The 27,019-nt window shown below is 40.5% G+C and overlaps 1 protein-coding gene across 50 annotated transcripts in view; it reads left to right on the top strand.

Annotated features, from left to right (window-relative positions):
* The window catches only part of DOCK9 (dedicator of cytokinesis 9), a 281,426-nt gene that overhangs the window by 153,643 nt on the left and 100,764 nt on the right, over positions 1-27,019 (top strand). For all 50 annotated transcript variants that reach the window (XM_072760931.1, XM_072760929.1, XM_072760924.1 and 47 more), the window contains exons 4-12: positions 647-729; positions 3,586-3,655; positions 5,701-5,796; positions 6,776-6,910; positions 13,230-13,404; positions 14,378-14,445; positions 24,602-24,676; positions 26,208-26,348; positions 26,658-26,861. In XM_072760931.1, the coding sequence (XP_072617032.1) occupies positions 647-729; positions 3,586-3,655; positions 5,701-5,796; positions 6,776-6,910; positions 13,230-13,404; positions 14,378-14,445; positions 24,602-24,676; positions 26,208-26,348; positions 26,658-26,861 (1,047 nt within the window). The remainder of the gene's footprint in view (positions 1-646; positions 730-3,585; positions 3,656-5,700; positions 5,797-6,775; positions 6,911-13,229; positions 13,405-14,377; positions 14,446-24,601; positions 24,677-26,207; positions 26,349-26,657; positions 26,862-27,019) is intronic.

Here is a 27,019-nt window from a genome sequence, read left to right as displayed (position 1 = left end):
CTCACAGCAATAGGTTAGTATCATTGTAGAATATAAAGCTCTCCCTCCTTTGGTTCACATGTATATGTGTGCACACAAGGTGATATCACAGTGCCATTGTGAACTGGAATCTAAATTTTTTTCTCCTAATAACCTCCCTCTGGCCCTTATAAATAACAGGTAAAACTGAGGGCAGATTTACATCATACTTAGTAACAGAGCTAGTTGTAACGTTACTAAACACCATGAAAGGGTCTTTAAGTTCACACTTTCCATTATCCACTTTCACATTCTAGTAGAAGGCACATGACTTCTTAAGAACCAAGGGCTTTGAAGTCAGAAGCATTACATTGTTCGTTATGTAAATACAGCAACATGAAGTGAAGTTTGTCCCCTTGCAAAATCTGTTCTCTGATCATGGATGATGGTAACTTTAAGTGCCCCCATTCCCAAGGGTAATGTTTTAGTGATTTTTAAGCTTTTTAGGAGCCTCTGATAGTGGAATTTCAGGCATGAGAGGGTTGAGGTGAATGATTTTTTTTTCATGTTTATGTGGGTGTGCATTCATAAACCTTCCCAAATATTCTCCAAAAGCTATCACATATCTTTTTTCTTTTCCTCTTATGCTTCTTTATTTTTCCTTTAAATCCACCCTTCCCCCCTGTAGTGCATCAAAACCTATAACTCTGACTGGCATCTGGTGAATTATAAATTTGAAGATTACTCGGGAGAGTTTCGACAGCTTCCAAAGTGAGTAAATGGTCAGGCCACACAAGGTGGGGTTATACACTTGGGCAATAGTTTTTGCACTTGAAATGCTTAGGGAGGTATGTAACTTCAAATGCAATCACAGTAACTGTAAAAAATATTTCTAGATAGTTTGTCTGTATATGGAATAGCTATTATTTCCAGGGTATTTGATAATAGGACTCAAACCTAGCACTCTGGGATTGGTTAAGCGGTAATAAACACATGGATGGTTTAGTTATGGCCAGTGGTTCTTTTCAGGATACCACTCATAAAACACAACAGGTGATGTACTTTCAGTGAGAACCAGAAGACAAAATGTAAATGCTACAGTGCATTTTATCTTTGAAAGAATATTTTGAAGAGACATGAAAAGCATTTTATATTGAATAAATCTTATGTTAAAAAAAAGTTTAAATCAAAGAGCAGGCATTTTTCCAGACTATTTTCTTTACCTTCTTTCAAGTATTAATGTGTTCTGGAATACACCAAAAAAAGTATGTTTAGATTGATTGGTAGTCATTAAAGTGGACCAGATGTAGGTAGGTCTTGCCTTGAGAGGATGTGTTACAAAATGAATGGTATATCCTGAAATAATGCAGTTGGTAAATTAGGTCTAGCTGATTATAAAAACCAAAATCAAAATCAAATATTGATGGATTGTATTTCAAATGTAACCATCATCAATGAAAATTTTACCTATAATTGAGACCCTGTTAATATATTTTTCTCTGTATTTTGTGGCGTCTATGAGTTTGGACCGTTGAAACTATCCTCAGTGGACCTAGCTGTTTGTTTTTCCTATTTGTATGGTTCAGCCACTCCTTAAGGGTGTTCAGCCAACTTCCCGACTGACTCTGTTTAAACCTCAGCTGAAAACACTCCCTCCTTGCAGTATTATCTTCTCCAGATGGGTATGCTCCCTAGTTCTATTTTTACCCAATACTTACTTGGGGACTTTTAAGTTCTTTCCATTGGGTTGGATTAATCTATCCTCACTGACAGTCTGGTTCAGACTATTCTCCTAGCTATCATAGAACAGACTATGAGATGGAATGAACTTACTAGATGGTATGCTTTTAGCGCTGGTTGATTTCACCTTTAGCATTAATAATTTTCCAGTTGTGTGGTAAGAAAGGGGGAGGATTCCTTTTTTTTTTTTTTTCCTTTTTAGGATTTTATTTATTCACGAGAGACACACAGAGAGAGGCAGAGACATAGGCAGAGGGAGAAGCAGGCTCCCTCCAAGGAGTCTGATGCAGGACTTGATCCCAGGACCCCAGGATCACCACCTGAGCCAAAGGCAGATGCTCAACCACTGAGCCACCCAGCACCCCAAAGGAGGAGGGATTCTAACAGCGATTAAGAGCATAGATTCTGGGATCCCTGGGTGGCACAGCGGTTTGGCGCCTGCCTTTGGCCCAGGGCGCGATCCTGGAGACCCGGGATCGAATCCCACGTCGGGCTCCTGGTGCATGGAGCCTGCTTCTCCCTCTGCCTGTGTCTCTGCCTCTCTCTCTCTCTCTCTCTGTGTGACTACATAAATAAATTTCTTAAAAAATTAAAAAAAAAAGAGCATAGATTCTATAGTCTGCCTGCATTGTTTGTTCACTCTGTCCTCTGTGAGCCTCAGTCTTCTCATCAATTAAATGCTCTTGACTCCAGCCCCTAGGATCTAAAGGAGTGAAGGAGATAAAACATGTGAAGCACATTGCTTAGAACATCCTGTTTAATAAATGCTGGTGCCTGTGACTGTGCTGTTGTTGTTAACATTGTCATCAAGACCATACTTCCCACTGTAAAGGCCATGACCCCATTTTCCTTTTCTCTTATAAACTTCATTTTATTTATTTATTTATTTATTTATTTATGATTTTTTATTTATTCATGAGAGACACACAGAGAGAGGCAGAGACAAAGGCAGAGGGAGAAACAGGCTCCATGCAGGGAGCCCGATGTGGGACTCGATCCCGGGTCTCCAGGACCACATCCTAGGCTGAAGCCAGTGCTTAAATCGCTGAGCCACCCGGGCTGCCCATAAACTTCATTTTAAGTTATTCTCCTGGAGCACTTGGGTGACTCAGTCGGTTAAGCATCCAGCTTTTGATTTTGGCTCAGGTCATGATCTTGAGGTTGTGAGATCGAGTCCCACCCAAGTTGGGCTCTGTGCTCAGCAGGCAGTTTGCTTCAGATTCTCTCTCTGCCTCTCCCCTGCTCATGCACACTCTCTCTCACTCTCAAATAAATGAAATAAGTCTTAAAAGTTATTCTGCCAAGTCTTTACTTATTAATACACTTTCCCTTTTTTTGTTTTAAAGTAGGCTCCATGGAGCCCACTGTGGGGCTTGAACTCACGACCCTGAGATCAAGACCTGAGCTGAGATCAAGAGTTGGACACTCAACAGACTGAGCCACCCAGTCACCCCCTACACTTTCCCATTTTTAATATATCTAACTCCCAACAACCTATGCCAGCTTTTCTATGTGGCTTTTGGGGGCTCCTCATTCTTGGATCACCCACTTTGAGGAGCAGTAGTGTCAACTGTTTTTATTCTTTCTTTTTTGAAGCTTTTATTTATTTTCATGAGAGACAGAGAGAGAGAGGTAGAGACACAGGCAGCATGAGAAGCAGGCTCCCTGTGGGGAGCCCAATGTGGGACTTGATCCGGGACTTGGGGATCATACCCTGAGCCACAGGCAGATGTTCAACCACTGAGCCACCCAGGTGTCCTGATTGTTTTTATTCTTCAGCTGAGTGAAGCCAACTTTGGATTTGTTAAATGTTGGTTCCTCTCATGGGGGAAGAGATGCAACATCTCCTCGTGGATTATAAAATAAACTTATTTCTTCTTTTTAAAGCAAAGTAGCCAAGTTGGATAAACTTCCAGTTCATGTCTATGAAGTTGATGAGGAGGTTGACAAAGATGAGGTATGTGATCACTTGCAGATTTAAAAATTGATTTAGTTTACAGATTTACAAGATTGGTTGGAAAATTACCAAATTTTAGCCCAAAGAGGAATTGGAATGTTTCTTGAAATGGGAAGAATTTTTTAAAAATGTATTGTTGGATTGATTGAAATAAGGTCTCCCTTTCAACTTGACTGCTTAGCATTGCATGTTCTTCCTGTCTTGTTTATTTGTTCTGAGATTATTTTCAAAGGCCTGGATAAGATTTGGCTACGTTGTTAAAAGATATAAAGATTACTGAGACCTTAAGTTTAGGTTGTTTTTCAACAGGATATTTTGACACAATCTGGCCACCAGTAGACTTGAAATGGCTCTTTCTTAAGTAATGGCTTTGAGTGTAGTATATGGTACCAAGAAGTTTTTCTTTTTCTCTTTTTTTAAAACAAGCCCACTTGCCTTACTCTTGGAGAAGTATATAAAGAAAGCTGGGCATTAAGATGACTGAGTAAGGGAAACCTAATGAAAAGTTGGTGCTGCCTGTTTCTGCATTTCTCATTATCCCCTAGTCAATATTAGATGCCTTACTGTGATTTGGGTGGGGGGTGGGGTGGGGTGTTCCTATTTTTATTTATTTATTGTCAGCTAAGCTATAACGCCAGCTATTCAAGTGTGTTAAAATGTTCATGGTAGAAAATTATTTTAGAAACCACTTTTATTTATTTATTTTAAAAAATATTTTATTTATTTATTCATGAGAGACACAGATAGGGAGAGAGAGGCAGAGAACACAGGCAGAGGGGAGGAGCAGGCTCCATGCAGGGAGCCCGAGGTGGGACTTAATCCCACGGTCTCCAGGATCACACCCTGGGCCGAAGGCGGCGCTAAACTGCTGAGCCACCCAGCTGCCCTAGAAACCACTTTTAAAATAATTCTGGGAAGAGTAAGTGGTCATTCAAAATGAAAAGATACTAAAAAAAACTTGGTGCTGATTGGTAGTAAGAGGAGAACCATTTGAAATAATGCATGTAAGGGCACACAATACACTCTAAAATCCTAGACAGGCAAGTTATTTCTATTATTGCCAGCAATAAGAACAATAAAACCACCAATACTAATATAGAGATGATCTAAAACAACACATAAGATGGGTCTCTGAATGGTCTACTTGATTAGAAAAAGAAAGATCACTATTAGAGACTAGTCTAACAAAGTGTGAGCCCAGGTAATGTGACACCATGTGGCCCTCTCTTCCTACTATATGCACTCAAGTGTCCATTGGACACTGCCTTAGAGGGGCGAGGAGGCCACAGGGGAGCCTCACAAGAGGGCATGGAGGGCCCTGGGTCCGGGTGTGGTAGATTGGCCAGACTGTGTGTGTACACATGTCATCTGTCAGTCTGTCAGATGTATGAGTGTGTGCCTAATGTATTTGCAGCAGCAGCCAGTGGCCTCACTTGCCTCACTTGCTCCAGAGCCCACAGCTGGAGACAGGACCTGCAGACACGAGTGTGTTGGTTTCTCTAGCTATGTTCCTGTGCCTCTCCGACTCCCCTCCTCTCCATTACCTCTCTGCCTTCTTGCCTGTCTTTCCTTCCATGCTATTGCCCCATCCTCTTCTCTCATCTCTCCTTTCTCTGTTGCCTCCCATTTCCTTCCTTTTTTCGTTCACCTTCCCCTGAACTGAGCCTCTGGGAACTTTTCCAGGAATTTGCTTTTGTCCTCCAAGTATAGGGGAGTATGATTTGAAAACATTTTTTCATGAAACCAGGCGAGACCTTACAACCTGAGTGGTCAAGTATGGTATGTACTCTCTGTGGCTCATTAAACACTTAAAAATTTGGACTGGAGCTAGCTTTGCCTTTAAATGGGCTAGAGTTTTCAGGAATTAGGCTTCTCCTTCTCTTTTACTGCCAAACAGACTCTAGAGTGACTTGTGGCAGATGGTGACTCCAGGAAAGGGGTAGGATGGGGCAAGCTGGCACCAACTGAATGATTTTCACCTTGACCAAACTCACAGCAGGATTCGTAGTAATGGGAGCTTGATTGTAGCTTTCCTTCTCTCCTAGGATGCTGCCTCCCTCGGCTCTCAGAAGGGTGGGATCACCAAACACGGGTGGCTGTACAAAGGCAACATGAACAGTGCAATAAGCGTGACCATGAGGGTAAGGTGGCCCATCACCCTGCATTCCCCTCTCATTAAACCCATTCTGCTCTAGGTCTTGGGAATAATGCTCAAAATGAATGGGTATGCTGTTCTTCCTGACAAAAGTGATATTGTCTGGTTAGTAAGATGCATCCCTGGTGATCGACCCCCATTGGTACCGTCCCACTTCTATCCATTCCCCTGCTTCACCCTCTGACCACCAGCATGACGAGACCATCACTGGGCTGATGTGTAGGTGCAGTCGCCAACATAGGATTTCTTCTCTGTATCCCCTGCAAGAGTGTTCCATGGCACCTCCAAGTGCATCACCCAGGGTCTAAATCTAAACATTTCTGAGAGGTCTACTGTGACCAACTCAACAAAAGCAAAACTTGAGGACCAAAGGGAAAATTGTTAGATTGGAAGGGGGTTGCAAAGTGAAGAGCAGAACTGTTTAAAAAGCCATTCAGGAGAGAAGTGGGACCAGAGAAAGACTAGGATAAATAATAAAGAGGAGAGAAGTAATGGAAGGGAGTTAAAGATGGACAGGGAGATAGAAAATAACTCAGGGGAAATGCTGACCATCATAATCCTGAGGCTGGGAAATCATTCAGTGTCACGAGGCAGAGAAAAGTTCCTGTTCTGTGTGAGCAAGAAACCCTGGGGATTTGAGAAAGTTTCCATCCTTCTTGCTGCATCCCAAATTGGAACTCATTGTACTGCTTTTGGGTGGTTATGTAAAAATATCAAATTCTGTGGGTGAGAAAAATGACCCATGCATGTTAAGTGAACCACCGCCTCAGAATTTAAATGCACTGAAATTATTAAATGTGATGGAGAGTCCTAATCTAACTCACCATTCCCTGATGCATTGGCCAGAATTGGGTTTGTTTTGGAGAGAATGGAAGTGGTTTTCACATATGTGTATAGCTGTGAGTTATCGATGGACATTGTGACTCTTTTCATTTTGAGACAATAGCTGTGTCTTCTTCTCTCAGTCATTTAAAAGACGGTTTTTCCACCTGCTTCAACTTGGTGACGGATCCTACAATTTGAATTTTTATAAAGATGAAAAGATCTCCAAAGAACCAAAAGGATCAATATTTCTGGATTCCTGTATGGGAGTGGTTCAGGTAAATATGAATAGGGTTCTATTGTCAAGTTTTCTTATCTGTTAGAATGCCATCTGTGAATGAGCAGATTTAAGCAGACACTTTTAAGAGTGGCAGTATTTGAGGGTGGAAATAGAATAGCTGACTGTCAGGTGAGTAAAGGCTTGTTTTTCATCATGATAGAAGCTGGCACATAAAGCAGACAGAGTTCTGTTGTGGTAGGCCTGAACGTTCCTGTGTTTAAGACATGGCTGTGCTGCTTTACAGCTGTGTGACCTTGGACAGGCTATTACCGAAAGTTTCTTCTCAGGCAAAATATGTGTAATGATCATGTTTCCTTAACAGGGTACATTGAGAGGACTGGATGAATTAATTTGGAAATTCTCAGAACAGTTCTTGGCCTCTCAGTGGTGACTTTTACACTATGATCATAGTACCAATGGCAGGATAGCCAAAAGACTGGGTTTCAGATCCAGAGTGAATTCAAATCCCTGCTCTACCACTTACCAGCTATGAAACCTCAGAGACATCATGGATCCTCTCTGTTTCTCAGTTTCCTCATTTGTTATATAGAGATAATTGTCCCAAATATGGTTACTGAGAGGATTAATTAATGTATGTAAAGAGCTTAGAACAGTGCTGGCACATGGTAAGAATTTAGCCAACATTGGATATTTTTTATCATAGTGCTATTGCAGTTGTAGTTACTTTTTTTTTTCAAGATTTTATTTATTTATTCATGAAAGACAGAGAGAGAGAGAGACAGAGACAGAGACAGAGACATAGGCAGAGGGAGAAGCAGGCTCCATGCAGGAAGCCCAATATGGGACTCATTTCTGGAACCCCAGGATCACGCCCTGAGCCGAAGGCAGATGCTCAACCACTGAGCTACCCAGGCATCCCTAGAGTTACTTTAAAAAAAAAAAAATTACTTATTAGATTGAGGACAAGTGGTGGGGGTGGGGGGGAGGAAGAAGGAGAAGCAGACTGCTGAGCAGGGAGCCCAATGCGTGGCTTGATCCCAGGACCCCAGCATCACAACCTAAGCCAAAGTCAGACACTTAACCAACTGAGCCACCCAGGTGCCCCAGTTGTAGAGTTATTCTCAAAAATTATTTTTAATCATGCATAATGGACTAATGTTATAATGTACTCATATTATAAAAAACAATCAGATAAGCTGAAGGTCCCTCTCAATCCCTATCTCTGCCTTTCCAGGAGAACTGCTGTTGCCATTTGGTGTAGGTCCTTTCATACCTTCACAGAATTATCTTTGCAAGCAAGTTGCCACTTTCCCAATCTGACCATCCATCCATCCTTCCACTCCCCTGCCACTTTCCAGGAAGACCTAAGGCAGTACCATACAAGGACCAGGATCACATGAATTTAAAATGGGTTTGAAAGTAGAAAGGTGAACAAGGAGTCCAGGTAGTGAGGAGATAGAGAGGAATCAGCTAATAAAAAAACAAAAGTGTTAAAGAAACCTGACACCTGCTGTGGGTGGGTGGCAATCTGGGGTCTCTGCTTTCTAGCTGGGAGACCCGTTTGATAGTGCAGTGCAATGCACACGATGCAAACAATCCAATTAGTCAGAAGCTGCCCGAGTCATCTCAGAATGAAGATCATTCAGGCATTTCTCGTGGGGGCCCTCATACAAAGGCCACTGTGCGATTAATGAACAATCTCCTTGACAACCCCTCACAACAGATGCAGTCACCATGATCAGAGAACTCTTCGTAAAAATGACTCAGTGTTGGCCAATGACATTGGCCTGAAATACTGTTCTATAAGAAAGGTTGTTTTGTGGGTCCAGTGTGATGGAGGTTGGAGACACAGCTCTGTGGTTTGACCTTCAGGGGTGTGCACTTGTTTATGTACTCACGTGTATAAAATAAAATTGCATTTTTATCCAAGTAATACATTCATCTGGGTCAAACAGTCAAACAGTGCAGAAAAGTAACACTACGCTCACATTCCTGCCTGCAACACCTCTACCTTACCCACTCCTTACTCCTCCGAAACGATCATTTTCAGCTTTTTCCACCATTCTTTCTGGGGATGTGCCTCCGTAATGCTGGAGAAGGCATGTCTGCTGCTTTTTATTCATCACTTGTGGACATTATATGATGGAAGGTAGGATTTTAGCTCCTGCAGCCTTTCTTCCTGCTCTCATCTGGACTAATTACTTTCTTGGCCTCTGGATAGCCATCATTCTGAAAAACTGCCTTCCTCCCTGCATTGGATTCCCTATTTCCAAGATCCTATGTCTTCTTCAGTCTTGTCTTACTTTCTTGTTTCAGAGGAGCACATCCTCCAAGTAGCTTCCTGAGAAATCATGTCTGAGTTGTTAATTTCTTGAGTTAACTTACCTGCAAATATTTTTTGGTTTCACATTCATATTTGATTGATAATTTGGCCATATGTATAAATCCAAGGTGAAATTTACCTTAGAATTTGAAGGCACTCCATTATCTTCTGGATGCTCATGTTCTTGTGGGGGGCTGATGTTACTCTTATTCCCTGTTCTTTTTGAACTTCTCTTTACCTGTAGTGACCTGAAATTTAGGTTCATGTGTCTTCATTTTGATTTTTTTGGTAAACTTTTTTGTTCAGGCATAACATGCATATAGAAAATGTATACAAAGTGAATGCGTGACTCTGACATTTTGCTACTAAATCTGGATCTCTTTTGTTTTACATGCTGAGAACTCAGGGAGAGCTCTCATTCTGGAAACTGTGTCCTGTGTGTTGTGGCCACCCTGGTCTTTTTGAACTGTGGTCAGTCTCTTTGACTCAGGGAGAATGGCAGGACTCTGACCGGGTTCCCCTTCCTGGGCTACAACCCGGATACCGCCTCCCACAGAATGTTGACAGGGCTCCCCTCATTTATTTCCTGTCCATCAGGGATTACATACCCTAACTGTTGCCATGTCAAATATCTGAAAACAGTTGTTTCATCTATTTTGCTCAGTGTTACTAGTTATGATGGGAGAATAAGTCCAGACCCTGTTACCTCATCAGGCCAGCAATAGAAGTTAGAAGTCCAGACTCAGATGTCTGCAATAGCCAAGCAGGAAAATTAAGTCAAAGAAGATGCCTGAGGGGTGCCTGGATAGCTCCGTCGGTTAAGTATCTGCCTTCTGCTCAGATCATGATCTCAGGATTCTGAGATCGGATCCCTATGTTGGGCTCCCTGCTCAGTGGGGAGCCCACTTCTCCTTCTCCCTCTGCCCCTCCCTCCCATGCTCTTTCTCTCAAATAAATAAAATCTTAAAAAATTAGAAGAGGTCTGAGTGAAAAGTAAGAGGGAATGCTGAGAATTGTGATAAACTGGAGGACAAATTGGTCTTGTGTCATCAGGGCAGCCCCCTCTCAGCTGTGGTTGATGCTGCGGGGCTGGACTACCAGCTCAAGGGTGCCAGATGATCTCTTTTTTTGTTTTTCAAGAAATACAAAAAGATAAAAATTTACTTAAATCTTGGTATTTTTAATTATTGGAAACCAACTTAAAAACAGAAAAACGCTATGCAGGACGTGCCCCCTCAAAATGATGAAATGCACATAAGTGTATTGGGGTCCTAGATCAAACTATAGCACCAAATAGAATGCACTGAAAATTATTTTTGATTCAACAGCTAATTGGCATGGGGATGACCCTTAGCCACTAACCCAACCTTAGCTGAAAGGTGCCATAGTAGAAACCAGATTATATCAAAATAGTTTATCCGCAATGTAAAGTAGGCAGTACCAGGTTGAGCTGTCAATGACCAGGAGTTTACTTCTTGTGTGGGACTTCCAAATAGGAGTTTCATTTGGATTCTAGAGTTGAAGTACCTTTTAAGTTACTTCTTAGTTAAATTTTCTGGCATTGAGTTTCAGGGTTTTTTTTGTTTTGTTTTGTTTTTTGTTTTGTTTTGTTTTTTAGATTTTATTTTTTTCTTCATGAGAGTTACAACAGAGAGAGAGAGAGAAAGAGAGAGAGAGAGAGAGAGAGAGAGAGAGAGGGGCAAAGACACAGGCAGAAGGAGAAGCAGGCTCCATGCAGGGAGCCTGACGTGGGACTCAATCCTGGGTCTCCAGGATCACTCCCTGGGCCGGAGGTGGCGCCAAACCGCTGAGCCACCTGGGCTGCCCCACATTTTTTTTTTTAAGATTTTATTTATTTATTCACAAGAAACACAGAATGAGAGAGAGAGAGAGAGAAATAGAGAGAGGGAGAGAGAGAGGCAGAGACACAGGCAGAGGGAGAAGCAGGCTCCGTGCAGGAAACCCGATGTGGGACTCAATCCCGGGACTCCGGGATCATGCCCTGAGCCAAAGACAGACACTCAACTGCTGAGCCACCCAGGTGTCCCCTGGCATTGAGTTTTTAAAAAGAAGTTGAAAGCAGAGCTAACTATATTAAGAGTTTTGTCATCTGTCTCCAGCACAGTTTATAGGTGATATATGCATCCAGCATCCTGGCCTATCAATCAGTCTTTGTATTGCTCTTCGTAACCTTAGGTTCTGACTTCAAGGGAATCTCTTTCTTCAGATTCTTTTTGTAGATGTGACTGATGGTGTTTAGCATTTAATTAATTATAAAAAAGGCTTCAAAAATAATTAGTCTTTATCCATATCTATTTGTAAGCTAAGTGAGTGCCAACAGTTGTGTGTGGTGTTTTTTTTTTTTTTTAATTGTTTTGGACATTGTAGTTAAAAAAAAAGTAATTAATGCTATGGGTTCATCAATGGAGATTTTTTTTTTTTAAGATTTTATTTATTTATTCATGATAGACATAGAGAGAGAGAAAGAGAGGCAGAGACACAGGCAGAGGGAGAAGCAGGCTCCATGCTGGGAGCCTGACACAGGACTGGATCCTGGGACTCCAGGATCGCACTCTGGGCCGAAGGCAGGCGCTAAACCACTGAGCCACCCAGGGATCCCCTCAACTGGGATTTTTAAATGAACTTGAAAGAAATCTAGTGTAGAATCTTAAGGCCTAAAATCATTTTCAAATGTTGAAGTTGATTACACTTATTTTCAGATCAGGTTTCTGAGGTTGAGAAAGGAAACAACGTAGAACCAAGGTTTAATGTCTCTCCCACTTTTAACTTGTTATTTTCACAGTTGTGAGTGGGACAGAAAACATATTTCATCTCCAGCCTTTTGACTCCTGTCTGATTCTTGCCCTGATGTGAATGAGGCGCCTGCAGCAGGCAGTCTGTGGATGGTAGTTTGTGTGGCCTTGTCCAGCATGGCACCATCCTGTGTGTGTCTGAGAAGCTTGCTTCAGAGAACACAGCTGCCTTGGGGAGGGTCAACCTGTCCCTGCCACTGATGCTGAGGTGCCCCAGGGGACTGCGGCTAACCAGCTAGCATCTAGTGGGCCAGGGCTTCTCTGCCCCCTACAGGTTGTCCTCAGTCTGTGCATACAAGGGATCTTGTGCTATGGTCCTTAGAGCTGAACTTCGTTCTAGTGTTGTCTCTTGGGGGAGTGATTTTGCTCACCAGGGTGAGGTTTGTTACTATCTGGAGACAGTGTTTTGATCTTCACAGCTGGGGTTATGCTCCTGGCATCTAGTGGGTAAGGCCAGGGATGCTACTGAACATCCTGCAGTGCACAGGACGGCTCCCATACCAAAGAATTATCGGCCCCAAATGTCAGTAGTGCAGAGGATGAGAAACCCTGATCTAGGGCACTATCATCCTCCATCATTTACTGCATGTGGCTACTGTACTTGTACTTGGAGCTGGACATTCTTTCATAAGTGTAAAAACTGGAGGCATGAGGGAAGGCTGTAGACATGGTGTCCAGATACCTTTGGGCACTCACAAATGATGGGAAAATTCAGATAAGGAAGTCAAACCCATTGATAGATAATGGTTTGCTTTTTAAAACGTGATACTACACACTACTACATTAAAATTAAAAAAAGAGCTGGAGAGGTTGAAAATTTTCAGTGAAATTTCATTTGTTCTATAAACATTTTTTTCAAGAGCTTATTGTATGCCAGGCAGTGTTCTAGAAATACAAATGTAGCTTGGACAAAAGCAATCTCTACCGTAAGGAGCTCTGTACCATTTGAGGAGACAGCAAACAAGATAGATATGTAAAGTACATAATGTGTTAAATGGTAGTATAAAACAAAGAAGAAAATATAAGCAGGGAAGGTAGATAGTGTTGGGGGTTTGCAGGGAAGGGGCTTGCATTTTTTTTTTTTAGGGGCTTGCATTTTAAATAGCTTGCCCCAAAATGCCAATGAGGTAGCACCTGTCAGCAAATAATAAAGGGAAAAAAATTTAAAGCCATTCCAATTTTCTTAAAATATGTCTCTTTTACCCCTATTCCATTTCCAGAACAACAAAGTCAGGCGTTTTGCTTTTGAGCTCAAGATGCAAGACAAAAGCAGTTATCTTTTGGCAGCAGACAGTGAAGCAGAAATGGAAGAATGGATTACAATTCTAAACAAGATTCTCCAGCTCAACTTTGAAGCTGCAATGCAAGAAAAGCGAAATGGAGACTCTCATGAAGGTAAGTGGATCCAGCTTTCTCCAGGTATATGAATACTTTGTTGGTGTCTTTAATTTTGTATGGAAAGTAGACATATTGCATAGGTACGTGATCAGTGGGACAGATGTAAGCTCTTACAGAGAGCTCGTCAGCAGAAGTTCTATCACATTAGAATTTACTACCCTGCCAATATTTTTATTGGTAAATCATGTAATGGGAAGCACTACAGCTTTGAGGGCAGAAAGGAAGAGTTCAAGTCTCAGAATTACCATTTTTCAGCTGTGAGACTTTGTGCAAGCCGCGTCCATATTCTGAGCCTTGGTTTACCTATCTGTGAAACAGGAATAAAATGGAACTTGCTGGTAGATGGGAAGATTAAGATTATATATCTTGAGCACCTGATGTAGAGTCAGCACTTAAAATACTAACTATAGTTATTATTATTATCATTAATTTTATCTTTTAGTAATTTCAAGACAAAGATGGGCAGAAGCCTTATTAAATTGGTGGGGAAAACCTGGCTATGTTCTTGACAATTCATGTTTTATTTCAAGCTCCTCCTCAAGCCATGATTCTCAACCCCGGCTGTACCTTATAAGTTACAGGGAACCTTTAAAAAATTCTCTTTTCTTTTGTCCTACCAGAGATTCTGATTTGGTGGGACCTGGGCAGGCCTCACTTTTAGTGGGTCTGATGGATGTGGCCATGTAGTTTATGACTAATATCGGTTCTTTCTAGACAGTGTGCATGCTGTATCAGTTATTAGTTTGACTCTCAAACTAATAGTATTTTTATAAAAATTAGTATTTTTATAAAATAGTATTTTTATAAAATTAGTATTTTTATAAAAAAGCTCTGAGGTGTTTTTAATGGGTGTCCAGAGTTGAAAACCACTGCATTTAAGAGTATAAAAGAGAAATGGGCTTTGACTTCCTGCTTTAAATAAAATATATTCAATTACAAGTGACTCAGGTAGTCTGTTTTACCATTTCAGATGATGAACAAAGCAAATTTGAAGGTTCTGGTTCCGGTTTAGATAGTTACCTGCCTGAACTTGCCAAGGTAATATCATTTTAAGTCTTCTGCTCTTCTTAGAATGGTACTGAAATATTTCTCATTTCCTGAGTTTGTCCAGGATAGAATCTATTAAAATGATTAACAATTACATGGTAGTAAATCATCGAAAAGATGTTGTGGTTACTGCTCTGTGTTTTCTGACCTGAATATGAGATGAGGTAAAATACTGATCTGAGTCAAATTTTAGTCTGTTTTCCAGAAAGCACCTTACAAATTATTCTTTTATTATTCTATTGTTCCTGCCCCTCCATAATATTTAATACCAAATCATGAATATTGAAGAAATAACCAAAATGCATAGGTAAAGTTCCCGTGTGTGTGTGTGTGTGTGTGTGTGTGTGTGTGTGTGTGTGTGTTTAAGGTTTCATTGGGGCACCTGGGTGGCTCAGTTGGTTGAGCGTCTGCCTTTGGCTCATATCATGATTCTTGTGTCCTTGGATTGAGCCCCATATCAGGCTGCCTGCTCAATGGGTTGTCTGCTTCTTCCTCTCCCTTTTACCTTTCCTCCCGGCTTGTGCTCTTGCCCCCTGCCTCAAACAAGCAAGCAAACAAACAAACAAACAAATGAATGAATGAATGAATAAATCTTATTTATTTATTTATTTATTTATTTATTTATTTATTTATTTATTTATTTAGAAAGAGAAAGAGAGTGCGTGGGGTGAGTGGGGTAGGAAGAGCAGAGGGAGAGGCTCTTAAGCAGACTTTGCACTGCGTGAGGAGCCTGACGCGGGGCTTGATCTCACGACCCTGAGATGATGACCTGAGCCAGATCAAGAGCCAGGTGGTTAATGGACTGAGCCACCCAGGCACCCTGAAGATTCCCAGGTTAGCATGGTACTTAACTATGTTCATATTTATGCTCCCCCTTTCCAGGTCAATAGACATACCTCCAAAGAGGATGGTCTGTGGTAGTCTTGCCACTAAACCAAAGAGGGGTTGCCTCGAGTTTTATAAATTGCTACCGGATCACTCTGAATGAAAAAAAGTTATATTCATTTTTAATACTTTGGAGAAACATAAAAGTTACTAAAAAGCATGAAGAAGATCAAAACAGCCGTCCATCTTCCCATGACCCAGATTCAAGGCTGTTACTCTTACTGTCTTTTTAGCTTCCATATTTTTTAAAGAAATAAAACATTAGTTGTGGTTGAAGTTATTTTTAAACACCATCCTTCCTTCCCTGCAACCTCAACTGCTGAGAGCCATTATTATGAGTTTTCTGGGATAACTTCCATTTTATCATTATAAATTTATCAATGTACCTATCATGATGATCTATATGGTTGTGTCTTATATGTTTAAAAATGTTACATACATGCTAACATACTATTTTGTACTCGCTTTTATGTTTTAATTCACCCTTCTGTTTGAGATCCATCCATGCTGGTATATAGATCTAGTTCATTCCTTTCATTGCACTGTGTAAGCATTTTATTTTAGTTGTTCTGTTGTTTCCAATTTCTTCTGTTACAAACAATGCTACAGTGAATATCCTTGTATTTATCTCCTTGTGTCCATCTATGAATGATTCTCTTTTAAATGAGAGAAATATTTTTTTTTTCCTCTGGCCATTTATACTCTTGCTCTGTAATTGCCATTCTATTCTTTTTCTTTGTGAATACAGACCCTACACACCCACATCTTAAACACTGTAATAGAAAACACAGTTTATCTATATACGATTATAAATAGACTGGCATTCAGCATTGACCTTTACTTTAAGACTGTTCTAAAATATAAAATCTGCCTCCCTGGCTAGGACTTAGAGTATTGTTTTTCTTCAAGACTTGACTGTTACCACAGTATCTTTTTAGCACCTGCCTATTAAAGCTAATTTTAGTGCCACCATTGTAACCTCCTACTAAGCTGGGAAGAGTTTTGGCTTGTGTATGTGTTTTTTGTGTGTGAACTTCTGTGTACCATATTTTGCATTGAGATTTGCTTTTTTGTTTCTGGATGCTCAGGGGCCTCATAATTTCTTGAAGCAAAATGTTTGAATCTGTTTTGTTTATTGAAGCAGATAACATATGCAATGCAATCCAGAATTTGAAAAGTAACCTCCTACACTTATTGGATGAACACAGTGGACACTTTAGGAGAAGGCCCATATTATTTGAGTTTAATATTGATTGATTGATTGGTTAGAAATCTATATATATTTTTCCCCATGAAGACATACAGGAATTGTGCCTTCCTCTCTTCTCTCACTGCCTACCTGTGCCTGGCCAGCATGATATCTCACTATTTCTCAATTCTAAAACCTAGGGAAGTTTTTTTGTTTTTTGTTTTGTTTTGTTTTTTGTTTTAAGATTTTTAAAATTTATTCATGAGAGACAGAGACACAGACAGAGGGAGAAGCAGGCTCCATGCAGGGAGCCTGACGTGGGACTCAATCCCGGGTCTCCAGGATCACACCCTGGGCTGCAGGCGGCGCTAAACCGCTGCGCCACTGGGGCTGCCCTAGGACAGTTTTTAAAGTATATATGAAATAACATGCATAGAGAGGTTGCATATATATGCATATATATGTAATTTGTTATTTAGAGCTATTTTCAAACTATGTAGAACCACCAAGTAGCTAAAGCTATTTTGGTTGGTTAAATGCATTTAATTGGTTTCAATCCCCATTTCTTACTTTTTAATTTTTATTCTTTTTTATTGAAGTAGAACTTTTTAATTCCTCTTTATTACATGGAGCACTAATTGTTTGGCTCAGTGGATTTCACATTTGTGCACCTGCATAACCACCACCCAAATTAGTACATAGAACATTTCTAGCTCCCCAACAGACTGCCTTGTACTCCCTTCCCTGCTGGTACCCCATTGCTTTTACCTCTGTCACTGTAGATTAATTGTGATTGTTCTAGACCTTGTTATAAGTGGAATCCTACAGTATGTCAGGTTTCTTTAGCTCAATATTATGTGTCCCAGACATTTTAAAAATATAAACTGAATAGGGAATATTAAGCACACTGCTCTTAATAATGACAGGTATTATTTTTTAAAAATGTTTTTTGTTATTAAGTAACCTCTCTGTGTCCAACATAGTGTTCAAACTCATGACCCCAAGGTCAAGAGTCACATGCTTTACCAGCTGAGCCAGCCAGGTAGTCCAATGGTAGATACTATTTTTAAAAATGTACATATGCAGTATATGTATGTGTATTGGGTTGTGATATAAACATATTTCTTACTGTGGTCATGGTCAAAGCCCAAAAAAGGAAGCCTTATAAAGGGCTTCACTGTTATTTTTTGTTTAAGAAGGGAGAAAAAGGGCAGCAAATAACTTTTCAAAGGGAGAAAGAAAAAAAAGAATAAAGAAAATGAAGATGTACTGAGTTGCAGTCCACGTGCTGCTGTCCCACTCGTATGTGGGCCTGCTCAGTGGTGTTGGGAGGGCAGGTGGTAGAGCACACATGTGATTTTAATTTAGTTTATAACCGTCTCCAGTGTTCCAGGGTGGGGACCATTTGTACCTGTTAAGGAAGCAGAGAGTTGATCAATAACTGGTCCTTTTGATCTTAGGAGAAATGGATTCCATAGTAGCAGAATCTGATGTAGCGGAGGGTGGGAGGTGTGATGCGTGGAGGAGAGCCTGTGCACACACCTGAGCAAGAGAGGGGTGTTTATTCTGGGAATGAAGAGGCAGAGAAGATGTAATGGCAGGCTCCTCTCTACTCAGCAACTCTTTCTGCTTCATTCATCCTGTTGCCTCGGGCTTTTGTCTTCCACTGTGACTGAGACAGAACAAACAGGATATGAGTGACAGGAAGTTGTTTTAGTACAAAAATAACTGGTGTCTCCTTTTGGAATATAATGGAGGGGCCCTTGACATATGGCAAGGGCAATACGGGCTGAGGTTTTTAGAATATGTTATAGATTCTTGACCGTTATGTTGCTTTTACATTTAGTACTGAATATATTTATTGTTTTCTTATTGAGAAAACACTGTACCTACCCTGAAACCTATTCTTTTCCTCCTATTGTCTAATATGGGACCAAATATATGTTTGTTGTAAACGTAGCAGCATTTGTAGTATCAGAACACATAGTCTTTTTTTTTTAAAGATTTATTTATAAATAAATAAATTTATGATAGACATAGAGAGAAAGAGAGAGGCAGAGACACAGGAGGAGAGAAACAGGCTCCATGCCAGGAGCCCGACGTGGGACTCGATCCCAGGACTCCAGGATCGCACCCTGGGCCAAAGGCAGGCGCTAAACTGCTGAGCCACCCAGGAATCCCCAGAGCACATAGTCTTACCAGCATTTTTATTAAATACACAGACTGTAGTTAAAGTTAGTTCATTGGTTTCTTTGTAGATTCAAGGGGTAATAAAATCTGGTTGTAAACCCAGTTACTATTTAATAATTTTTTTCTGTGGTTATGTTTTATCTTGAGTGTCATTGGCACATTTATATCACCCCCTTGTGTAAGGATAGTATGAGAAAACCCTCCTCCTCCTGCTCCCACTGCATTTTTTCCTTCACAGATTTTCTTTTTGTGTTTTTTTTGAGACTCAAAGAACAGCAACTCACCTTAACTTGGTCTCCCCATGTGGCTTTGAAAGAAAAGCATTGTTTCCTGTTAATGCAAAATTGCTCATGTTCAATTACCTGATAACTTTTTTTTAGCAAGTGAACTGATCTTTCCAGGTAAACCTTCCATGGTTGAACACAAGATGAAGTACCGTGTCTCAAACCTCAGAGTCTCACTGAGGTTGAGTATGAGTCAGGCAGCCAGGCTCAACAGTACTTGTTGGAACCGAAACAGTTTCACAGATAACCGTTTCTGACTTTTTAAAGCCAACTTTCATAGATGCTTCCTTCCCTGTATCCTAGTCCAGAAAACTATATCATTGTATTATCATACAAAGGAATTTTCTGGGGATGTGTCTGTGAGGTCAGCAGGCATTCCATCTCTTAAGCCTCCTCCTTTTTCATAGATAGATAGATAGATAGATATAGATATGTTTTAAAGATTTATTTATTTATTTTGGAGACGGAGTGCATGAGCTGGAGTTGGGGGTAGGGGTTTGGGCAGAGGGAGAGAATCTTTAAGCAGACTCCCCACTGAGTACATAGCCCCACAGGGAACTAGATCCCAGGATCCTGAGATCATGTCCTGAGCTGAAACCAAGAGTTAGATCCTTCAGTGAGTGAGACACCCAGATGCGCCGGGCCTCCTTATTCTATGTGCTTTGTTATGGCTTTGTGACACAGAGGACAAGATAATGGTCCTAGGGAGTTAGATATCTTATATGTAGTATAAACAGATTGTGACAGCTCTTTAAATTAAGAAGCATACATTCAGGCCTCAAAGGAATTTGCTAAGTCTTTTTGTTCCACCCCATTCTGTTTAAATGAGTCAACAGTCAACACAATGTATTTTTTGGATAACTTATCCTCAAAATAAGATGCTGTTGGCTATGGTTGTTGGCTTTCATTGTTTTGCTTGCTCAGAGATAAACTTAAAACACAGAATATGCCTAAAGCCTTTGGCAGTCATTCTGGAAACCCCTTGAATGTTTGGTCCATAGTTGCTTCTTAGACAAGGCAGACATTGTCAGGGTGTGTCATTACTGGTTAAAATGAGGGTTCACAGTTGACTTCTGAGCAAGTATCAGTTTTTACAGAGAACTACTCTGTCATTGTCCATTTTCTTCACTTACCTCATGTTTTCCTTTCTCCTGAACCCAAAGTAATGGGATGGGTTGTGAGCGGGCTAGGAGCAACAGGGTCTAGGGGGAAAGCCAGTCTAGATCTTCCTACCTCCGCAGCGTGGACTGACCATGGTGTATTTTAAGAGCAAGTTGGATTTTGTCACTTTGAGAAGCACTGAACAGCAGTAGGATAGACTGTGGGATAATGTTTTTGTTTTTACAGCTATATTTTGTGGGCATTTAGATTGTGAAAGTACTCATTACGGGAACTTATTTTATTGTCTTTACTAAAATTTAAATAAAAATAAATGTGTTTGCTGTGATAAGTAAAAGTATCCAAAGTTGTATAGAGTTCATCTTTTCCCTTCATGCTCCATGCCCACATCCCTGAAAGCACCAATGTTATTAACCTGTTGTAATGCCTCTTATATCAAACTTACTGCTTATGGAGACACATACACATAGTGTAGATGTCCCTCTGGGGCCATCAAGGATCTCATTTTCTCATTTTTTCATAGCTGTGTAATATTCTAAATGTGGATATTGTACACTTTATTTACTACCTCCATATTCATGAACATTTTGGGTTATTTTCACTTTTTTAGCCTCTACAAATAGTATATAATAAATAATATGACATATATATAAATTAAAGATTTTACTTATTTATTTGAAAGAGACATGAGTGAGGGGGGAGGGGCAGGAGGAGAGGGAGAAGCAGAAGCAGACTCCCTGCTGAGCAGGGAGCCTGACATGGGGCTCAGTCCTAGGACCCTGAGATCATGACCTGAGCTAAAGGCAGAAACTTAGCCAACTGAGCCACCTGGGAGCCCCCAGCTTATAAATATGGCATATTTATAAGCTTAAATACCTGTGTTCTTATTTCAGTAGAGATGTTCCTCAAAGTGTGGGGCCTGTGGGTCAGAGGTTATTCTGTTCTTAATGCTTTAAATATTGCCAGGTTGCTTTCCCAAAAGGTTGAAACAGTTCCCATTTTTCTGTGTCCTCACCAGGGGAGTGAAAATAGTTTTTCACTGCTTTAAGTTGTGTTTTGCTGCTTTGTAGTGAGATGTTCCTATTTATTATTTATATATTTCAGTTTCTTCCTCTTTGACTTGCCTGTTCATATTCATTACCTTTTTTTTTTTTTTTCTTGTCTAATAGTTAAAGAGTCTGGGCTCTGAAACCAAGCAGCCTCAGTTTGAAGTCAGGCTTCATTTAATGGAAATGTGTTGACTTCTTGATTGAAGTATTTATCCCTTATGCCTCAGTGTCCCCTTTTTAAAACAAGGATCACACTAGAACCCTGCTCCTAAGGTTGTACAAGTTTTAAAGGTGCGCTTAGGATAATATTTAGCATAGAGATGTTGGCTATTATCAATAAATATTTGCTTTTATCATTGGGAAGCTTCCAGATATCGGTTATTCCCTGGGTCTGGGGCAAAGCTCTGCACTTCCTGAGCCACATTTTTTTTCTGCCTTGGTTTTACTTGACAATTCCTTCAAACACTATTTATCAGGCATCTCCTCTGTTTAATGCATTCATTGTAGTCCTTGGGAGGAACTTTTAAGGAGCTTTGAGTTTGCTTTTAATCAATGATACAGCAGAGCTGTCAAAGTATATAAGGTAGATGATAAGCTTTTAAGTTATTTTTACATCTGTAGTTGTCCCTTCTTTCCCATTAAATGGTTTCTCTAGTGAAGAATATATCCCTTGGATATTAATGGCAACATTGGGATGCTTTAAGTCTATTTTGGCTAGTTGTTGATTCTTTTTTCTCTTATTGTGTTCACATCCCTGGTTGCCCTCTAATTATGTGGGCCTTGTAGCAGTCATCTGTGCTGTGTTCATTTCTGATCTCAGAAGATGTTTGAGACAACAGGAATTGTATCTACATTAAGAATCCATTGCTCTGCTTCAGTGTCTGAGATCACAGGATCTGCCTTTGTTGAAGGACTGAAGCATAAATTGAGAAGTAGAATGCATTACTGTTGGTAGTGGCTTGCAGCACCTAGCACTGATGTTTTTGTTCAGAAACATAATGGGCTGTATGCAAAATAAAGCAAATTCTTTGTGTTCGGTTAAGTATATTCTATGCACATGTTCTGGCTCTTTTGATAAGAAAAATTAGGAATGGTGATAGGCAAGATGGAGTTAAAAAGTTTTCCTCTCCCGAGTATGGAGACAGCCTGCGTCAGCTCAAATCAAGCGATTTGTGGGAATGTAGGAAGGCTCCTCACCTCCAGAAGCCTTAAAGCTCCTATTGAGAACATCAGGATAAACTTTGTTGTGCAGACTCTAGCCAACATCTTGTTCAACATTTTACTCAGAAATGAAAGTGGAGTCCAGAGAGGCTAAGCAGCTTGCTCACGTTCACGTAGCTAGTTGAGAAGTGAACTAGAACTAGAACATAGTTTCTTAGGTCATATTCTGGTGGTCAATTTCACTTTACCAGACACAGTTGGTTTTCAAATATAGTCATGATAGAGTTTGAGTCATTGCTGAGAACCAACCTATTACAGGTACATAGCTGAGAATATGAGGAAGCTGCCCGGTTTCTTATTAGCTGTGATCTAGATGTGTAATTAATATACCATGTTCAGCCTCCAGCAGAGAGGACAAGACACCCTTCCCACTGTGGCTGTCACTGCCCCATCACATGCTGAGCTGTGACTCGGTCTGTGGGGAAAGAACTGATGAGAGAGGACATCCTATTCTGACTCTGTAGACTTAACCATGGAGACTGATAGTAATAAGAACAGGATACAGATTTAGAGGCATAGAGAGTGAATAATAATGTGATTGGCAATGACTTCCATCTTGTGAATGTCTTAGAAACTTCTTTCTCTTCTAAATTCCACTTCTCCATCCTCCTCCCCGCCCCCCCCGCCCCGTCTCTGCCTCCATATGTCTCTGACCCTCCATCCCTTCAGTGTTGGGGCCCCAGTGCTTCTGTCTGCAAACTCTTCCACATCTTCTCCCAGGGAATCTCAGCCACTCTCAACTCAAGGCTTCTCTGAGCCCCAAATCTAGACTGATGTTTTCCGAATCTGCAATTTCAGCCTTCCTCCCTTTCTTGTGCTCAAGTGCCATCTGTCCACGGGCATCTCCACGCTCGATCACCTGCTCCACAAACCTGCTTTTCCTGCTGACTTGCCCATCTCAGTTAATGGCTGCTCACGTGAGGACTAGGCTTTGTTATGGGCTCTGCTTTGGGATGGGGAGGCAGTTGTGGTGAAGAGCCCATGCTAGCCTTTTGCTCTTATCCTTCTAACCCATTACCTCAGCCCTCCCAAAGGATTCCTTTAAAATGCAGGACCTGGTTATATTATTCCCTTGCTCAAAATAGGGCACTTGGATTTTTTGGCTTCTGAAGGAAATCTGCAGTCCCTAATATACAAATCCCAGATTCATTTCTCTTTACTTTTCCCATTGTGCCCAACCATCCAATCATAAAATGAATGAGTTGATCATTGCTTAGATATGTCTGTAGCTTTGTAGCTCTAGTACCTCGTCCCAGAGCTCCCTTCTTTCCTGACTGCCATCCCCTGGTCCAGGTTAGCACTCACTATGCCTTACACTTTCTTTGCCATTCTTTTTTTTTTTTTTTTTTAATTTTTATTTATTTATGATAGTCACACACAGAGAGAGAGAGATGCAGAGACACAGGCAGAGGGAGAAGCAGGCTCCATGCACCGGGAGCCCGATGTGGGATTCGATCCCGGGTCTCCAGGATCGCGCCCTGGGCCAAAGGCAGGCGCTAAACCGCTGCGCCACCCAGGGATCCCTTCTTTGCCATTCTTATTGCCTGTTTATATTCTATCTTCGTTAGTATTCCTTGGGGATAAGTGCTTTGTTTCATTCATATTTATGTCCCTAGTGTCTGACACATAATAGGTGCTCAATAAATATTAACTGAATGCCTCATCCTGCCTGCCGTAAACACCATTGGCAATCCTTCAAGATCTGCCATAGTTTCCTATCCCACAATTCAGAACCTATTCCTTTCTCTTCCTGGACATATACCTCAGTCTTAGGTGGACCCCACATTCTTTCTACCATCTGGGCTCATTTCCACTCCGTGTCTGTCTGTGCCATGCATCCTTTACCTTCAGCCCCAAATGCTTGTGTTTTCCTACTTTAAGCTACTCAAATTTTACCCCTTCATTCATAGCCTGTCTGCCCCTTCTATTGCTTTTTGAAGCCTTTCTTGATAGTAATGCTGAATTATTCTCTTTTGCTTTCTTTGATTGTTTGACTTTCCAGGATCAGATCTTCTTTCACCCCAGTGGCACTCTCGTGTGTTACCTACTCAATAGCCTGTCCTTGCTCATCAGCATGCAGTCGACTCTCCTAAGTGAGAGTGGAGTTGTCTGGCAGCCTTGCTCTTCAGGGTGGGACAAACATGTTTGGACACCTCTTTGAAAAGATTTTTTTAAATGTAATTTTTATCTTTTGTTTCTCTTGTTATCAGAGTACCAGAGAAGCAGAAATCAAACTGAAGAGTGAAAGCAGAGTTAAACTTTTTTACTTGGACCCAGATGCCCAGGTACAAACAATTTTAATGTTTATATTTTAAAACCAAGTCAGGGAAAGAAAATATTTGACAGATTATATGTTTTATTTATTTATGTGTCTGCTTGTTTGTTTACTTTGGATGGATAAGCAACATAATATAGAAAATTCAGGGGAAAAAGGAAAAATGAAAAACAACCATAATCTCATCATCATACCACTACCACCGTGTTTCATATTCAGTAGATTGTTGGAAACAGATTTATTCAAGACCTCCTCAAGTCCACAAAGAACATATAATTTACTCCATAAGATGCCATCAGAAAATAGTAAGCATCACTGCCGGTGCCCAGTAGCCAGTGGTGTTTCCTGATGCATCCAAGATGCGTATGATCCACATTGTGCCCCAGAGTCCAAACCCAGAGTGACAAGGACCTCTAGGTCTGCTCAGAGGGGATGACAGTTCTGCTGTATTTTTCCCCTTTTCATTTGTGATCTTTTGTATAGGGCTGCTTTACCATATTTCACTTTGATAATAAATGTTTATCTGTATTTCTTTGCAGATTTCAAAGCCATATATATGTTTTTGCTTTTTGACACTTTTTTTTGTTGTGATAAAATACACATCACATAAATTTACCATTGTAACCATTTTTAAATGTTTATTATTTTTTTTTTATTTATTTATTTTTTAATTTTTATTTATTTATGATAGTCACAGAGAGAGAGAGAGAGGCAGAGATACAGGCAGAGGGAGAAGCAGGCTCCATGCACCGGGAGCCTGACGTGGGATTCGATCCTGGGTCTCCAGGATCGCGCCCTGGGCCAAAGGCAGGCGCCAAACCGCTGCGCCACCCAGGGATCCCCCATTTTTAAATGTTTAATTCCATAGCATTAAATATGTTCACACTGTTGTGCAGCTGTCATCACCATCCATTCCAGGACTTTTTCATCATACCAAGCAGAAACTCTGTATCCGTTAAACACTAAAATGCCCTATCCCTCCTTCCCCTCACTCCCTAAGTAACCTCTGTTTTCCTTCCTGTCTTTATGAGTTTGCCTATTCTGGGAACCTCCTATATGTGAAACCATACAGTATATGTCCTTTTGTGTCTGGCTTACTGCACTGAGTAAAAATAACAACATTCTGGCTAATTTTTGGGGTCCATACATGTTGTAGTGTGTGTCAGAATTTTCTTCCTTTTATGGCTGAATAATATTCCATAGTATGGACTACCAGATGTTATTTATTTGTTGATGGACAGTTAAGTTGTTCATAACCATAATTTCTAAGCTCTAATAATCCATTGAATAGATATACCATCCTTTATTTGACCATTATTATAAATTTTATAAACTTATAAAGAAGTAACACTTTTGTGAGTAAATGAATATATATAGCTTTTCCACATTTTACAGAGTTTCCTGGGATACTTATCATTCATTATGAGATTTTTAAAAAATGTGAGCATAATGTATTTATGTGTTTGCATTTTCTTTTATTTATTTATTTATTTATTTATTTATTTTTATTTTTTATTTTTTTTTTACATTTTCTTTTAAAGAAGCTTGACTTCACATCAGCTGAACCAGAAGTGAAGCCATTTGAAGAGAAGTTTGGAAAGAGAATTCTTGTCAAGTGCAATGATTTATCTTTCAATTTGCAATGCTGTGTTGCAGAAAATGAAGAAGGACCTACAACAAATGTAATTTTCCCTTTAAAAAAAATAATCTAAAAAAGTATTTAGAGGTTGCAGATGTGCGATTGCCATGCAGCCTGGACAGAAAAATCCTAGTTCCTGATAAAGAAGCGCAGTGTTTAGATCAGGATGTACAGGGTTGTTTAGCCTCAGGGAGGGGATGTTTGTGATAGGGATGGAGACTGTTTCTCTTTAGCAATAATTTATAGCAACAATCATAAATAGACTTAGTAATTTCTTCTTTGATAGCAACGTTCTTTTTCTCCCCCACAGTTTGAGCCATAGTGACACTCTGGATGGTTTTGTTTTGTTCAGGTAGAGCCTTTCTTTGTTACTCTATCCCTGTTTGACATAAAATACAACCGAAAGATTTCTGCTGATTTCCACGTGGACCTGAACCATTTCTCCGTGAGGCAGATGCTGGCCACCACATCTCCAGCTCTGATGAACGGTGGCAGGCCGAGCTCACCAGTTCTTCAGGATATCCTCCAGGAAGCTGCCATGCAGTACCCGAAGCAGGTGGGGGACTTGAGCTCAGCAGTCAGTCAGACTCCTAACTTTTCTTCCAAATGCTATGTGAATGCATAAGACTTTGTAATGCACAACTGGGTTGAATGAGACTGTTGGCAGCATCTAAAATTAGGCAGTGAAAGCAAGCTGAGAGAAGAAATGGTATT

The sequence above is a fragment of the Vulpes vulpes genome, chromosome 6 (assembly GCF_048418805.1).
Source record: "Vulpes vulpes isolate BD-2025 chromosome 6, VulVul3, whole genome shotgun sequence".
Taxonomy (NCBI): Eukaryota; Metazoa; Chordata; class Mammalia; order Carnivora; family Canidae; genus Vulpes; species Vulpes vulpes.
The sequence above is the reverse complement of the archived record's forward strand: the minus strand, read 5'-3'. Positions and strand labels throughout refer to the sequence as shown.